This window comes from Acanthopagrus latus, chromosome 7 (genome assembly GCF_904848185.1).
Source record: "Acanthopagrus latus isolate v.2019 chromosome 7, fAcaLat1.1, whole genome shotgun sequence".
Classification (NCBI taxonomy): Eukaryota; Metazoa; Chordata; class Actinopteri; order Spariformes; family Sparidae; genus Acanthopagrus; species Acanthopagrus latus.
Genome location: NC_051045.1, coordinates 1676515 through 1693529, shown reverse-complemented (window position 1 = coordinate 1693529; position 17015 = coordinate 1676515). Strand labels below are relative to the sequence as shown.

The window sequence follows — 17015 nt, the reverse complement described above, 5'->3', positions numbered from 1 at the left end:
TACGAAGAGTAAAAGAAAAATGTTTTGGTGTAAAAAGTTGTACGAGGAAGTTTATGGAGTTCTTGGTAGCTCGAGATCCAAGTTACTCCTCAACCTTCGCCTAACGGAAACTTCAAGAACCAAAGTCCCGCCTCTCCGGTTCTCAGGGAAGCATATTGATAAAACCTTAATCTCCAAGTGAATGAAAAGATACATTATTGATTGATCCGGTTTGTCTTGTGTCGTGACTCACACATATGATATGTGTCAGTTTAAAAGATCATCAAACTAATTCAATGTCAGAATAAAGATACGTAATTATAAAGAATTACACAGCATACAGTGTCGTTAGTGACTCATCTTAAGCACTGTTTATTTAAGCATTACCTCATTGAACTGAAACTTACATAACTGCTATTGTCAATGTCAGCAGATTTATTGGGATTTTCATTTTTTACTGCTATTATTCTATTTTCCTGACATTCGTCCCCATGAGGTGTACTGCAAGTAACAGGACTTCAGCAATAGACTTAAAAAATAAAATAACATAAAGTATGATTATTTTAATTTCAAAATAAACTTTTAAGAGTCTCAAAACTGTTCCTGACATTTTCTCAAACCACACTTTATTTAATTTCACACTTTTTATAAGGACGCACTTTATTTCATTCTGTCATTCTTCACAGTTCATTGACAGTGGTGATGTCACTGCCCCCGTCATCTATCAGCCAATCACATGTGCCCGCCTCACTTCAACTAGCAAACTGAACCAGTGCTAATTTAGCCAGTTAGCTCCTGTTAGCTGGAGCAACAACATCAAAGTCATTGTGAATCAACCAACCAGAGGCTGCTGCTGTAAATACACACAGATTGGCTCCATAGACTGAAAGCTGAGCTGCTGAATATCACTCTGACATGAACAAAGACTTTCTTTTCTCATGAAAACACATTTTAAAGATTCTTCAAACACTAAAGTTCATCTTTTTAATGTTTTCTTCACTGCAGTTTCCTCCAGTCGACTCTCATCTTATCTAACCTGCAGTCATTTATCTCATCACACAGTATTTTATCTCATCACACAGTATATTAAAGAGCGAATAAAGTCTGTTATAAGTTCCCACAGCCCAATCAGATCACTTTAAATGTCTTGTTATAATCGACCAACAGTGTGAAACACAAAGATATATTAAGTTTATGATCATATATGAAAAGAAAACATCAGATTGTCACATTTAAGAAGCTCGAACCAGAGAATATTTGGTTTGTTTAGCTGACAAATAACTAAAAGGATTAACTGATGATCAAAATAGTTCATGTGACTGATCAATTCATCCACATGTTGCAGGTCTATTCTGACACATTACATGAGGACTTTGAGGAACAATCACAGAAATTCAACATTAAAGGAGCATTCTGTAGTTTTGGTGAAGAAATGTTAATGAGCAGAGAAAGATCTTCATTGGCTGATTTTTTTTCTGCCTCAACAAACTAAATAAACAAACTCTCTTTGTTTTCATGACTGAATAAACTGAATAAACAAACTGACCTTAAAGGAAAACACAGTTTATACTGTTTTACTCTGTTTATATGTGGCGGACCCTGCCACCTCTCTAGCTTCAAACAGTGTTCTGGGACCTTCTTCTCCTCTGAGAACAGCTTGTTGACTCACTGATGGAAAAGATAAATATTTCTGAGTTTGTATTATTACCTCATTAATATTGTAAACATTAAAATTATGAGTTTGAATTTCTTCTCCAAAACTACGTAGTGCCCCTTTAAAACTCGTCCCTCTTGCGACGGGTCTTCTTCTCCTTTGTCTCCTCCTCCTCCTCGTGGAAGACCTTTCCATCTGCCTGCTTCCTCCAGCTCAGTTTGACGTCTCCTTTCACCCCCTGGTCCTTCAGCCTCTGTTGGACCTGATAAAAACTCCTCAGCATCATCACTCACATACAGATTTTACATTCTGCATTGTTCTTTATATCTTCCTCTGTTTTAGGAGCTCTCTGCATCACATTTATACATTCACATGTTTTGTTCCCTAAGATGGCGTCGACCTGTTGGCCTGTTGTCCTTTCTGACTTTCTCCTCCTCTCTCTTCTGTTGTAAAGGCTCTGGCTTTTCTAAAACTGATAGTAAAGTTTGTGCTGAGCGTCGACTCTGAACGAGTCACAGTTCTGCCTCAGTCGGCCTGCAGAGTGGCACGACTGCACTCTTTAATCCTGCACATATGTACGTGCACAGCTTCCTACACGATGCTCAGCTCATGTCATGTTGATCTGTTTCCTGCCTCTTCACACTGTTTCTTGTTCTGCTGAGTTTTCCCTCGGGGGATCAATAAAGTCTGATTTTATTTGTATTTGTTCTGTTTGTGTATAAAATTAGAAAGGTCCAACATGATTTACCTCCTTCAACATTTGTTCCATCACAGCAGGGTCGTTGAGATCCAGAGAGGAGTCCTTTCTCACCAGACGCACTTTGATCACTTGCTTTGTAGTCACAGGGACTGTGGAGAAAATATGTTCAGATGAATATTGACATTCATCAGTTTGAACACTGACAGTGAAACTGTGCTTCTATCCTCCATCTGTGGCATCTGTTTGATAACTTTACAAATAACTTCATGTCAATGATAAACATCAGGAGTGTTTACATTTTATTTTCTGTCCATAACTATAATGTTTTCTGTTGTTTTTGTTACATTATCATTGATTTGATGCTAAATTAAACCAAAATCCAAATATAAATACTAGTTCATCAAACGTTAACACTCACTGTAGCAGATGAACGGTCTGTTCCGGTCACAGGGATCGTCCCACCATTCTCCACTTCCGCTGAAGTCTGCCACTACACAAGCGTCATTACCAACATCATTTGCAGGTTGACCTTGCTTCCAGTGCCTAAATGAGGAGTCACTTCCATCCGACCACTTCCAGGAGTCTCTGTAAAGGCCGATAAAGGCAAATTGTCCTGCAGGTACCAGGCCCGCTACCTTCTGGTGCTCTGTCATGTTTCTCACACTGGCCAGGTCTGTGTGGTGTTCTCTGCAGTAGCTCTGGGCCTCAGTCCAGTTCATGAGAGTCTCGATGAGGACAAACGTCACATTCAGCCCTGAAAACAGAGCACAGTGCTGTGCAGAGGAACTATAACATACAGTTTACCATCCATGTCGTGTCTGTGGCAGAATTCACAGCATCATAAATCCACTGAATTAATGACTTTGTACAATAAAAATGGAAGACATGATCATCTTAATAAATGTTACTGAGTATTTCTTCACCGTCTCTCCACATTAATAATCACATGCTTAAAATCTACATCTAATAGATTCACACATAATCTTTAGAGTTTATTTTCCTTATTGGCTTGTAAGTTTGACTGACTGATCCTGTATCAGCCCAAATAATGAGAGAGAGCTCAACAAACTGAACTGGTGTGTTTTAAACTTCACTACTTAATATTCTCACCTCTGACATCCATGCAGACCGACTTATAGCGAGTCATACAATCAACGTCGTTCCATTGTCCATTAATCATCACGGTGCAGTGCTCTCTACTGATATAGTTGTCTGGTTGTCCAGGCCACCACAGTCTGAACTCGGCCTCCCCGTCTCTGTAGAAGCTGGTGTTTGACAGCGACCACCTCCAGCTGTTCACGTCATCATACAGCCCGATCCAGAATAACTGAAAGCAACATTTTGTATTTGTTTCTTTAGCCTCACATTTATTACACAGCAACACAACATACACTCAAAAGTTCATCTGAGGCTTCAGCAGTCTGAGTGACACAAATCAACAGGCTTTCTAATCCAACATTCACTCCTTGTGTTTCCATCCACTGCAGCTCAACAGAGACACTCAGTCTGGTGAAACACAACCAGGGAATTTTATATTAAAACACTTTACAGCCCGATTCTAAAAGAGTTGGGACGCTGTGTAGAATAAAGACACAACGCAAACATTTACAAAGACCTGACTTCAGTTCTGCTGTTCCTGAGCTCATGTAGTAAAATCATTTCTACAGTCAGTGTTTGACGACCTCGCCCCGTCCCTGCTTGTGGACGACTGAGCCTTTCGAGGACGCACCTTTCATACCTGATGATGATACTATCACCTGTTACTGATGAACCTGTTCACCTGTGGAAGGTTCCAACACAACAACTGTCAGTGTTTTGTTGCCCCGTCCCAATTTGTTTGTTTGGTGCTGCAGAATAGGCCTTTATTTACAATAACTAGTGAAGTTCAACATGAAATAAATAAATTGTCTTTGTCCTGTTTTAAATTGAGTTTTTGTCCAAAAGGGTCAACAAATGATCACATTCCCCGATTCTGGTTAATTTGTATTTCACACGACGTCCCAACTTGTTTGGGATGAGCGTTGTGTCCATATATAGACGCGTAGACATAAAGTCTGTGAGTTCATCTCTTATTATAAACATAAATATGAGGCATTTTCCAGAGGGAGGAGTAGTTTAAATTCAAGCTGCAGCTTCATCAGACACCAGATTAAAGTGCTGCTTACAAGTAGAAGTTCAGAGTGGCATTAAATGGAAATAGTCAAGTACAAATACAGAACCTCTAAATGTTTCTTCAAATGTATCTACTGACTTTACACCAATGTGGAAGTGCAAAACTTTCAACCTGCGTCATTTACATGGTTGTTGAAAATGGTTTGAGATGAAATAAAGACATCAGTGAACTCACATTAGACGCTTTGCTTGTATCTACTGTGTTGATCAGGATCTTCACGTCCTCCATGTTGTCTACAGTTGCCAGGTCAGTGTATGTTGCTCTGCAGTACTTCTGAGCTTCAGTCATGTTCTTCTGGTCATAAACAAAATGGTACTGACGACGGAGCTGTGATGAGACGGCACTCAGCCCTGTAGTGACAGACATGCACACTGATTACATTTAAACTAGTGACAGGGTCGGGCTGTCTGTCGCCACTTTAAGAACAATTTGGAGTATTTCTGTTGATGTAACTTTATATTTCTACTACATTACATTTCACTCTGTAATATCAGACTTTTACTGCAGAACATTTAATTGTTATTCAGATGAAGATTTTAGTCTAAAAACATCTGAAATACAAAACAATACATAGTTATATATCACACCAGTGGTTCTCTGGGACGTCCTGGTAACTCAGGTGGTAGAGCAGGTGTCTCATGCACAGAGGCTGATCATTAAAGGGGCACTACATAGATTTGGAGAAGAAATTCAAACTCAGAATTTTAATACTTACAAAATTAATGAGGTAAAAATACAAACACAGAAATATTTATCTTTTCCATCAGTGAGTCAACAAGCTGTTCTCAGAGGAGAAGAAGGTCCCAGAACACTGTTTGAAGCTAGAGAGGTGGCAGGGTCCGCCACATATAAACAGAGTAAAACAGTATAAACTGTGTTTTCCTTTAAGGTCAGTTTGTTTATTCAGTTTATTCAGTCATGAAAACAAAGAGAGTTTGTTTATTTAGTTTGTTGAGGCAGAAAAAAATCAGCCAATGAAGATCTTTCTCTGCTCATTAACATTTCTTCACCAAAACTACAGAATGCTCCTTTAATGGATTCTTTAAGTCCATTGATCTGAGGAACTCAGTAATGAAATACACCAAAGCTGGACTGGAAAAAATAGAAAGCCAAAGATTTTACGAGCTGCAGCATCACCACAAAATATTCAGTCTGCATCAGTCTGTGCATCAATCAAAGGAGAAGGATTATATAAATGTGGTAAATCATTTTTAATTCAGAGTTCTGATGACAGTTTTGTCCCCACAAGTTTATGTGCTGTAATAAAAGAACATCAACATCTATAAAACTAATAAACTACTGACCTGATGCAGCCATGATGAGCAGCAGGACTGCGTCCATCTTCGGCGGCTCTCTGTTCGCTCTGATGTGACACTTCAGACTTGTGGCTGTTGAAGTAGTTTATTAAAGCTGACAGAGCTTCAATACAATATCTGACCGTCCACCACTGATTTGCACACATAATTAGTGCTATTCTGAGTAGATGTAAACATGTACAAAACTTTAATTAAACCTCACCCTGTGTGCATGACATGGTTTGCATACTTCATTTGGCTACCAAGATGTTGATGACAAGGAGACAGACAAGACTGGTACATTGTTATTTATTTCATGATTATATTTTGTATTGATCTCCATCTGTAGAGTCACCAACACTTTGAATAAACTCAGGAAGTACTAAGTATTAACCCCTTAAAGTGTACAGACGTGGAATTATACAGTTCAAGTGATAAATAAGCAAATACCTACATGAATAAATGTGAAAAACTATGTCAGACTTTAAAAAGTTAACACAATTTCTTAATGCCTGTCAGGAACGTTTAAGTTGCTCGGGACAGAAACAACCGGAAACATTTGGTTAGAAATGTAAAGTTACCATAAATAACAGAAGAACAAACTCTAGTGAATGGCTGATCGCTCACGATAGAGACCATCTTTAAAATAAGAGCAGACGGAGACTTGAAGCCTCAGAGAAAAGTGTTCCTGATGGAGGAAGCAGCCCTCCTCCCCTCACAGTGGCTCAGAGGACAGCAGAAGGAGTTCCCCACAAAGAACACACACACACACACACACACACACACACACACACACACACACACACACACACACACACACACACACACACACACACACACACACACACACACACACACACACACACACACAGAAAAGAGGAACTGCAGACCAGAATAGATGATCAGATATGATTTTCATACACTGAGGTTCGTGTCAGATTACCAGGCTGCTGTACCGTCTTCTCTCTCACCATGTTTAACCCGTATAGAAATCTCACCGACGACAGGCAGAAATCCACATCACATCTGTAGACAAACCTCCAAAACAAAGTGAGGTACAACCTGCCGGCCCGACGTTTACGCCATCGTCAAAAGTGACTTTGAGATGACAGAGAAGGTGAACTCAGGAACAACAGAACAACAACATGACAGTGTTGAAACATCACACGTCTGTGTGTTCAGGTGTCATTAGAGGAAAATCAGAGCAGGAATGAAAAAAAAGTTCTGTACTTAAAGAACAATTTTGAGTATTTATGATTGTTTTGGACATTTTCTACTTCTACTCCATGACAGTTCACACTTCAGAGTCGTACTTTTACTGCAGATCATCCTCTTACAACCTGTACAACAGAGGAACTAGATTAAGACAATTTACACCGGGAGATAAAGTGCTTGTATTACTCCCGTCATCCAGCTCCAAATAACTCGCCAAGTGGCAAGGACCCTTCATGGGCCACGTCGACCATGAGGTTGTGTGTTGTGACAGGGGAGGGGCAACACAGATTCACCACCTCAACCTCCTGGAGAGAGGCGGAGCCCGTTTCCTTGGTGAAAACAATGACAGACAGAGACAACCTGGTGCCTGAGGTGCCAAAGTTCTCCAATTCCACCTCACTCCTCTGTGGTGACCATCTCACCCCGTCCCAGGGAGCAGATGTTGCCAGGCTGCAGCAGCGTAATGCTGATGTGTTCTTCCCCTTACCAGGATGCACAGACCTCATACAGCACCATCTCAAGATGCGCCCGGGTGTGGTGGAGAAAAGTGGTTCAGGAGGAATTGGCGGCCATGTTGGAGACGGGGGTAACAGGAGAGTCCAACAGTGCCTTGACTAGCCCCACAGCTCTGGTGGCCAAGAAGGATAGGACTGTCTGGTTCTGTGTGGACTATCACAAGGTGAATGATGCTTCACGATTTAACGCCTACCTGATGCCCCGGGTCGTCAACCTCCTGGAACGGTTGGGCACGGCTCGCTTTTTCACAACACTGGATTTAACCAAGGGCTACCAGCAGATTCCCTTGTATCCAGGGTCGAAGGACAAGACGGCCTTCTCCACCCCGTATGGTTTGTACCAATTCGTTATGCTTCCGTTTGGGTTGTTCGGTGCCCTGGCCACCTTCCAGCGCCTCATCGACCGGGTGCTGCACCAACATGCTGTGTGTGCGGCCGCCAACTTGGATGATGTCATCCTTCACAGTGGCAGCTTGACTAAGTATATGCAGCAGGTGGCTGTGGTGCTTGAGTCACTGCAGCGGGTGGGACTCGCAATCAACCCAAAGAAGTGTGCGGTTGGACGGGGGGAGGGACAGTATCTGGGGTACCACTTGGGTGGCGGGCAGGTGCGTCCCCAGGTAGATAAGACAGCTGTGATTACTGCCTGCCCGAGACCCAAGACAAAAAAGAGGTGAAGCATTTATTGGGGGTGTCGGGCAACTGCTGGTGTTTGATTCCACGCCTTGCGGACCTGACCAGCCCCATGACTGGCCTCAGATCCAGTCCAGTGGACAGATCTGTGTCAGCTGGTGTTTGAAAAGGTCAAACAAGCCCTCTGTGTGGAGCCTCTCCTCCACAAACCTAACTTCTCTCTCCCTTTTCTCCCACAGACAGACCGCCCGGTACTTGACATCAGCTGGAAGCTGTCTGAGAGGGAGTCTCGATACCGCGCCATCGAGAAGGAGTGCTTGGCTTTCCGGTGTGCAGTTGGTGCTCTGCGGTATTACCTGCTGGGGCGGCCCTTTGTCCTGTTCAGACCACGCTTTAAATTCAGGATGGTCCACAAACCGGGGGCCCAGATGACCGTGGCTGATTTTCTTTCTCACTCCCATGGGGAGCAGTGGAGGTATGTGGAGGTGAGCGTGGTGGAGGCACGGCTGCGGTGGAGAGAGAGGTGGAGAGCGCTCAGGGCTTAAACCCAGACCTGTGTGCACGTTGTTTAGCGAGATGACTCACGGTAGCTCGGAAAGACTCAATTCAAATACAAGTACCTCTAATTTGTATTCAAGTAAAGTACTGGAATAAATGTACAGTCATCAACTACTGAGTCATGTACTCTGTAACATTATGATTTAAAGGACCTCTCACCTGGTGGGTGTCCTGGTAGCTCAGTCAGTAGAGCTTCGTCCCTCTTACAGAGGCCTTGTCCTCGCTGCAGCAGCTCAGGGTTCCAGTCCGACCTGCAGCCCTTTGCTGAAGTCATCCTCTCTCTCTCTCATCCAGCTTCCTGTCACCTCTCCTCCCCTGTCCTGTGAAAAAAAGGCCAAAAAGTGCATCAAAAACAACTATTGTTGGTCTCTAAGAGATCTTTTATTTCAAAAGGGCAGGATGTAGATTTGGAGAAGAAATTCAAAATATTAATGAGGTAATAATACAAACAGGGTAAAACAGTGAAAACTGTGTTGTGTGACAAGAGGGTTCATGTTAGAGACACGAGGAAAACAAACACAACATGGAAATTATCAAGGCCGGCAAAATTATCAGCTCATTTTAATCTATCGTACAATTAACTGATTTATTGATTATCGTGACAGGCCAGGTGTAAAACACTATAAACTGTGTTTTCCTTTAAGGTCACTTTGTTCATTCAGGTTATTCAGTATTCGTGAAAACAAAGAGTTTGATTATTCAGTTTGTTGATGCAGATAAAATGTCAGTCAATAAAAGTCTCTCTCCTCTGATTAACCCCGTCAGAGAGCACAAGAGGTGGTTTGTCCCCTCAGGCTCAGCGTCTGACTGACACTACGATAACTACACCTCACCCTGTGTGCGTGACATGGTTTGCATACTTCATTTGACTACCAAGATGTTGATGCCATGAAACAGACATGACTGGTACATCATTATTTATTTCATGATTATATTTTGTACTATGATTGATGTGAAAAGGTTCAGATTTCCTGGTAATCGTGTCACGTGTCAGACTTTAAAAGGTTAACAGAATTTCTTAATGCCTGTTTAAGTTAGACAGAAACAGCCGGAAACATTTGGTTAGAGAAACGTCAAGTTAGCATAAATAACAGAGTTTATATCAAACACCTTCAGAGAGTGTGGGAATCTAGTGAAGGCGTGAAAATGGAACATTGTGAAACAGAACAAACTCTAGTGAATGGCTGATCGCTCACGATAGAGACCATCTTTAAAATAAGAGCAGATGGAGACTTGAAGCCTCAGAGAAAAGTGTTCCTGATGGAGGAAGCAGCCCTCCTCCCCTCACACACACACACACACACACACACACACACACACACACACTCAGAAAAGAGGAACTGCAGACCAGAATAGATGATCAGATATGATTTTCATACACTGAGGTTCGTGTCAGATTACCAGGCTGCTGTACCGTCTTCTCTCTCACCGACGACAGGCAGAAATCCACATTACTTCTGTGGACAAACCTCCGAAACAAAGTGAGGTTCAACCTGCCGGCCCGACGTTTACGCCTGGCACAACCACACATGCTGTGATAAACAGTTAGCAAGCTGCCTGAATAATGTCCCCAACATGACTTCATCATATGTGAGCCAGGCAGACAGGCACAGCACATTCACAGCCTCTTACCGCAGGTTCAACTCTGCCTCCACTCTCGCCGCCAGCGCCGCCATCTCTCTCCCGCCTCGGCCTCGCCTCACCCCCCTCACGGTCACCTCCATCATCATCATCGGCCGCCAGTGCTGCCACAGGTGCGGAGGCTGGTCCACCTGTTCCACAAGTTACTTTAAAGTTGGATGTTGGACAGACATTCACTCCGGAGACACCCAGCGGCGTCTCTTCCTCAGTTTCCCCCGGTGTTGGCAGCAGGAGGACGGTTAGCTGCCTCCCAGAAGCTCGCGCTGCTCTGGAGGTGATTTAGGGACCGTCAATAAATTATTCTGTTGTTTGTTTGATTCACAGCAAAACAGCGTTTCTTCACGCTGACGTCATGATATTGGTCAACATTACGATTTAAAAAAAAACACTGATTTCATGTAGAAACACTCATTCTGTCATGTGTTTACTGTGCAAACATATTTTAATAAGATGATGTTTTTTAAACAGGTTGTGTGTCATGTGGCTGTCAGGTGTGGGTCTGCAGGGACACTGTTGTGTCTGTGCTGCTTGTTGTCTCTCTCACTCTGTTGCTCTCTCACTCTCTCTACTCACACTCGCCCTCATGCTGTAAATCTAGAGGAGGCTGCAGGTCACAGAGGCTGTTATGGGAGGTGAATATGTTCATCAATCAACCCAGTTTAACAAGTGAAGAAATGATTCAGCTCAACTCATTATGAAATGTTAATTCATCATCACGCTCATAAAAACATCAACTGGATATTATTTTCTTTTCATTAGATACTTAAAATAAAACAACTCTGAATTGTTCCTGACATTTTCTCAAACCACACTTTATTTAATTTCACACTTTTTATAAGGACACACTTTATTTCATTCTGTCATTCTTCACAGTTCATTGACAGTGGTGATGTCACCGCCCCCGTCATCTATCAGCCAATCACATGTGTCCGCCTCACCTCAACTAGCAAACTGAACCAGTGCTAATTTAGCCAGTTAGCTCCTGTTAGCTGGAGCAACAACATCAAAGTCATTGTGAATCAACCAACCAGAGGCTGCTGCTGTAAATACACACAGATTGGCTCCATAGACTGAAAGCTGAGCTGCTGAATATCACTCTGACATGAACAAAGACTTTCTTTTCTCATGAAAACACATTTTAAAGATTCTTCAAACACTAAAGTTCATCTTTTTAATGTTTTCTTCACTGCAGTTTCCTCCAGTCGACTCTCATCTTATCTAACCTGCAGTCATTTATCTCATCACACAGTATTTTGTCTCATCACACAGTATATTAAAGAGTGAATAAAGTCTGTTAGAAGTTCCCACAGCCCAATCAGATCACTTTAACTGCCTTGTTATAATCGACCAACAGTGTGAAACACAAAGATATATTAAGTTTATGATCATATATGAAAAGAAAACATCAGATCGTCACATTTAAGAAGCTAGAACCAGAGAATATTTGGTTTGTTTAGCTGACAAATAACTAAAAGGATTAACTGATGATCAAAATAGTTCATGTGACTGATCAATTCATCCACATGTTGCAGGTCTATTCTGACACATTACATGAGGACTTTGATGAACAATCACAGAAATTCAACATTAAAGGAGCATTCTGTAGTTTTGGTGAAGAAATGTTAATGAGCAGAGAAAGATCTTCATTGGCTGATTTTTTTTTGCCTCAACAAATTAAATAAACAAACTCTCTTTGTTTTCATGACTGAATAAACTGAATAAACAAACTGACCTTAAAGGAAAACACAGTTTATACTGTTTTACTCTGTTTATATGTGGCGGACCCTGCCACCTCTCTAGCTTCAAACAGTGTTCTGGGACCTTCTTCTCCTCTGAGAACAGCTTGTTGACTCACTGATGGAAAAGATAAATATTTCTGAGTTTGTATTATTACCTCATTAATATTGTAAACATTAAAATCATGAGTCTGAATTTCTTCTCCAAAACTACGTAGCGCCCCTTTAAAACTCGTCCCTCTTGCGACGGGTCTTCTTCTCCTTTGTCTCCTCCTCCTCCTCGTGGAAGACCTTTCCATCTGCCTGCTTCCTCCAGCTCAGTTTGACGTCTCCTTTCACCCCCTGGTCCTTCAGCCTCTGTTGGACCTGATAAAAACTCCTCAGCATCATCACTCACATACAGATTTTACATTCTGCATTGTTCTTTATATCTTCCTCTGTTTTAGGAGCTCTCTGCATCACATTTATACATTCACATGTTTTGTTCCCTAAGATGGCGTCGACCTGTTGGCCTGTTGTCCTTTCTGACTTTCTCCTCCTCTCTCTTCTGTTGTAAAGGCTCTGGCTTTTCTAAAACTGATAGTAAAGTTTGTGCTGAGCGTCGACTCTGAACGAGTCACAGTTCTGCCTCAGTCGGCCTGCAGAGTGGCACGACTGCACTCTTTAATCCTGCACATATGTACGTGCACAGCTTCCTACACGATGCTCAGCTCATGTCATGTTGATCTGTTTCCTGCCTCTTCACACTGTTTCTTGTTCTGCTGAGTTTTCCCTCGGGGGATCAATAAAGTCTGATTTTATTTGTATTTGTTCTGTTTGTGTATAAAATTAGAAAGGTCCAACATGATTTACCTCCTTCAACATTTGTTCCATCACAGCAGGGTCGTTGAGATCCAGAGAGGAGTCCTTTCTCACCAGACGCACTTTGATCACTTGCTTTGTAGTCACAGTGTCTGTGGAGAAAATATGTTCAGATGAATATTAACATTCATCAGTTTGAACACTGACAGTGAAACTGTGCTTCTATCCTCCATCTGTGGCATCTGTTTGATAACTTTACAAATAACTTCATGTCAATGATAAACATCAGGAGTGTTTACATTTTATTTTCTGTCCATAACTTCATGTTTTCTGTTGTTTTTGTTACATTATCATTGATTTGATGCTAAATTAAACAAAAATACAAATATAAATACTAGTTCATCAAACGTTAACACTCACTGTAGCAGATGAACGGTCTGATCAGGTCACAGGGATCGTCCCACCATTCTCCATCAATGCCAAAGAATGTCACACAAGCATCTTTCCCACCAGAGTTATCAGGTTCACCTCGATTCCAGTGTCTAAATGAGGAGTCACTTCCATCCGACCACTTCCAGGAGTCTCTGTAAAGGCCGATCCAGACTATATGGTTTGCAGGTACCAGGTCCGCTACCTTCTGGTTCTCTGTCATGTTTCTCACACTGGCCAGGTCTGTGTGGTGTTCTCTGCAGTAGCTCTGGGCCTCAGTCCAGTTCATGAGAGTCTCGATGAGGACGAACGTCACATTCAGCCCTGAAAACAGAGCACAGTGCTGTGCAGAGGAACTATAACATACAGTTTACCATCCATGTCGTGTCTGTGGCAGAATTCACAGCATCATAAATCCACTGAATTAATGACTTTGGAAAATAAAAATGGAAGACATGATCATCTTAATAAATGTTACTGAGTATTTCTTCACCGTCTCTCCACATTAATAATCACATGCTTAAAATCTGCATCTAATAGATTCACACATAATCTTCAGAATTTATTTTCCTTATTGGCTTGTAAGTCGCCTGTAAAGCTCTTTGAATTGTACTAACTTTGATGGATGGTGCTGTAAATAAAGTTTGACTGACTGATCCTGTATCAGCCCAAATAATGAGAGAGAGCTCAACAAACTGAACTGGTGTGTTTCAAACTTCAATACTTAATATTCTCACCTCTGACATCCATGCAGACTGAACTCAGGCGAGTCATACAATCAATGTCGTTCCATTGTCCATTAATCATCGCAGTGCAGTGCTCTCTAACATTAAAGTTGTCTGGTTGTCCATCCTGCCACAGTCTGAACTCGGCCTCCCCGTCTCTGTAGAAGCTGGTGTTTGACAGCGACCACCTCCAGCTGTTCACGTCATCATACAGCCCGATCCTGAATAACTGAAAGCAACATTTTGTATTTATGTTTCTTTAGCCTCACATTTATTACACAGCAACACAACATACACTCAAAAGTTACTCTGAGGCTTCAGCAGTCTGAGTGACACAAATCAACAGGCTTTCTAATCCAACATTCACTCCTTGTGTTTCCATCCACTGCAGCTCAACAGGGACACTCAGTCTGGTGAAACACAACCAGGGAATTTCATATTAAAACACTTTACAGCCCGATTCTAAAAGAGTTGGGACGCTGTGTAGAATAAAGACACAACGCAAACATTTACAAAGACCTGACTTCAGTTCTGCTGTTCCTGAGCTCATGTAGTAAAATCATTTCTACAGTCAGTGTTTGACGACCTCGCCCCGTCCCTGCTTGTGGACGACTGAGCCTTTCGAGGACGCACCTTTCATACCTGATGATGATACTATCACCTGTTACTGATGACCCTGTTCACCTGTGGAAGGTTCCAACACAACAACTGTCAGTGTTTTGTTGCCCCGTCCCAACTTGTTTGTTTGGTGCTGCAGAATAGGCCTTTATTTACAATAACCAGTGAAGTTCAACATGAAATTAATAAATTGTCTTTGTACTGTTTTAAATTGAGTTTTTGTCCAAAAGGGTCAACAAATGATCACATTCCCCGATTCTGGTTAATTTGTATTTCACACGACGTCCAAACTTGTTTGGGATGAGCGTTGTGTCCATATATAGACGTGTAGACATAAAGTATGTGAATTCATCTCTTATTATAAACATAAATATGAGGCATTTTCTAGAGGGAGGAGGAGTTTAAATTCAAGCTGCAGCTTCATCAGACACCAGATTAAAGTGCTGCTTACAAGTAGAAGTTCAGAGTGGCATTAAATGGAAATACTCAAGTACAAGTACAGAACCTCTAAATGTTTCTTCAAATGTATCTACTGACTTTACACCAATGTGGAAGTGCAAAACTTTCAACCTGCGTCATTTAAATGATTGTTGAAAATGGTTTGAGATTAAAAACATCAGTGAACTCACATCGAACGCTTTGCTTTGATCTACTGTGTTGATCAGGATCTTCACGTCCTCCATGTTGTCTACAGTTGCCAGGTCAGTGTATGTTTCTCTGCAGTACTTCTGAGCTTCAGTCATGTTCTTCTGGTCATAAACAAAATGGTACTGACGACGGAGCTGTGATGAGACGGCACTCAGCCCTGTAGTGACAGACATGCACACTGATTACATTTAAACTAGTGACAGGGTCGGGCTGTCTGTCGCCACTTTAAGAACAATTTGGAGTATTTCTGTTGATGTAACTTTATATTTCTACTACATTACATTTCACTCTGTAACATTTAATTGTTATTCAGATGAAGATTTTAGTCTAAAAACATCTGAAATACAAAACAATACATAGTTATATATTACACCAGTGGCTCTCTGGGACGTCCTGGTAACTCAGGTGGTAGAGCAGGTGTCTCATGCACAGAGGCTGATCATTAAAGGGGCACTACGTAGATTTGAAGAAGAAATTCAAATCCATCATTTTAAAATTTAAAATATTAAAGCTGTAGTCTGTAACTATTTTTGGGTTTTATTTGCTAAAATTGTCATCATGATCTGACAGTAGAATAAGATGCAGATCAGCTGTCTGTGGCTCCGCCCAGTGGCCCTAATTTAGTCGGATGAATCCACTGCTCCTGTCTCAACACAACCAATCAGAGCCAAGGGGCGTGTCTGAGAAGTGTCAGTCACTTTCGTGCATACTCTGCTGGCAGCCCCTCCCCCGCACAGCTGCAGTGTCTGCTCTCACCTGGTCAGATACGTTCAAGCCCAAACTGTAAACAATGGCGGAGAACAGACAACAACAACAGAGCTGAAAAATGCCCACGTCAGAGAGAAGAAATAAGAAGACTGACCAGGAAAAGCAGAGTAAAAACAAAGAACTGGACCGAGCCAGAGAGAAAACTAGGATAAATATCAGAGTCATTTCAGAGGTGGAGGAGCTGCGGGTTCTGTGAGGACAGAACCTGCCGGATATATGTTTCATTCTGTGTGCTAACCACAAGGCTAAGATGGTGGAGGTTACAGTGATACTCGCAATAGTGCATATCGCCATATTCTGGTTAAGTCCAGAAAACTCCAGAATGCAGCTTTATGAGGTAATAATTCAAACTCAAAAATATTTATCTTTTCCATCAGTGGATCATCAAGCTGTTCACAGTGGAAAATACGGTCCCAGAACACTGTTTGAAGCTAGAGAGGTGGCAGGGTCCGCCACATGTAAACAGAGTAAAACAATATAAACTTTGTATTCCTTTATGGCCAGTTTGTTTATTCAGTCATGAATCAAAGAGAGTTTGTTTATGTAGTTTGTTGAGGAAGAACAAAAACCGGCTTTAGATTTAAAGATCCTGTCACAAAGTTTATATCAATGTAGAATATCAATGATAAAACTTTTGTGGTTTTACTGAAAAGAGAGCTTCACATTTTTTAAGCATTTAGATTTAAAGATTTTGTAAAAAATATATATACTGTTTATATATATATTAATGAGTGCAGGTACAGAGTCTGAGAACATTCTGGCTGAATCATTCCTAATTGTATTTTTAAGAATAAATGAGAGCTGTGATCAGTTCCTTCTTTATTCAGACGGATCCTAGTTGATTGTTGTTGGTTTTAAAAGTCAGTTCAGCGTTGAGAAATATTGAGGAACTCAGTGATGGTTTGTAAATGAAATACATCAAAGTTG

At 41.5% G+C, this 17015-nt stretch overlaps 2 protein-coding genes and 1 long non-coding RNA gene across 3 annotated transcripts in view; 2 read left to right on the top strand and 1 right to left on the bottom strand.

Annotated features, from left to right (window-relative positions):
* LOC119022489 (putative C-type lectin domain family 20 member A) overlaps positions 1 to 17015 on the top strand; it is an 826153-nt gene that overhangs the window by 24478 nt on the left and 784660 nt on the right. The gene's annotated exons all lie outside the window — the stretch shown is intronic.
* LOC119022462 (macrophage mannose receptor 1-like) overlaps positions 2730 to 17015 on the bottom strand; it is a 409060-nt gene continuing 394774 nt past the window's right edge. The window contains exons 12-15 of the mRNA XM_037103392.1: positions 15302 to 15477; positions 14067 to 14283; positions 13535 to 13653; positions 2730 to 2968 (exon numbers count right to left, since the gene is read on the bottom strand). Coding sequence (XP_036959287.1) covers positions 2741 to 2968; positions 13535 to 13653; positions 14067 to 14283; positions 15302 to 15477 — 740 coding nt within the window. The 3' untranslated portion in view covers positions 2730 to 2740. The remainder of the gene's footprint in view (positions 2969 to 13534; positions 13654 to 14066; positions 14284 to 15301; positions 15478 to 17015) is intronic.
* Positions 10360 to 11069, top strand: LOC119022510. Its single transcript, XR_005075957.1, has 2 exons — positions 10360 to 10637; positions 10832 to 11069. It is a non-coding gene; the product is annotated as an uncharacterized LOC119022510 (long non-coding RNA).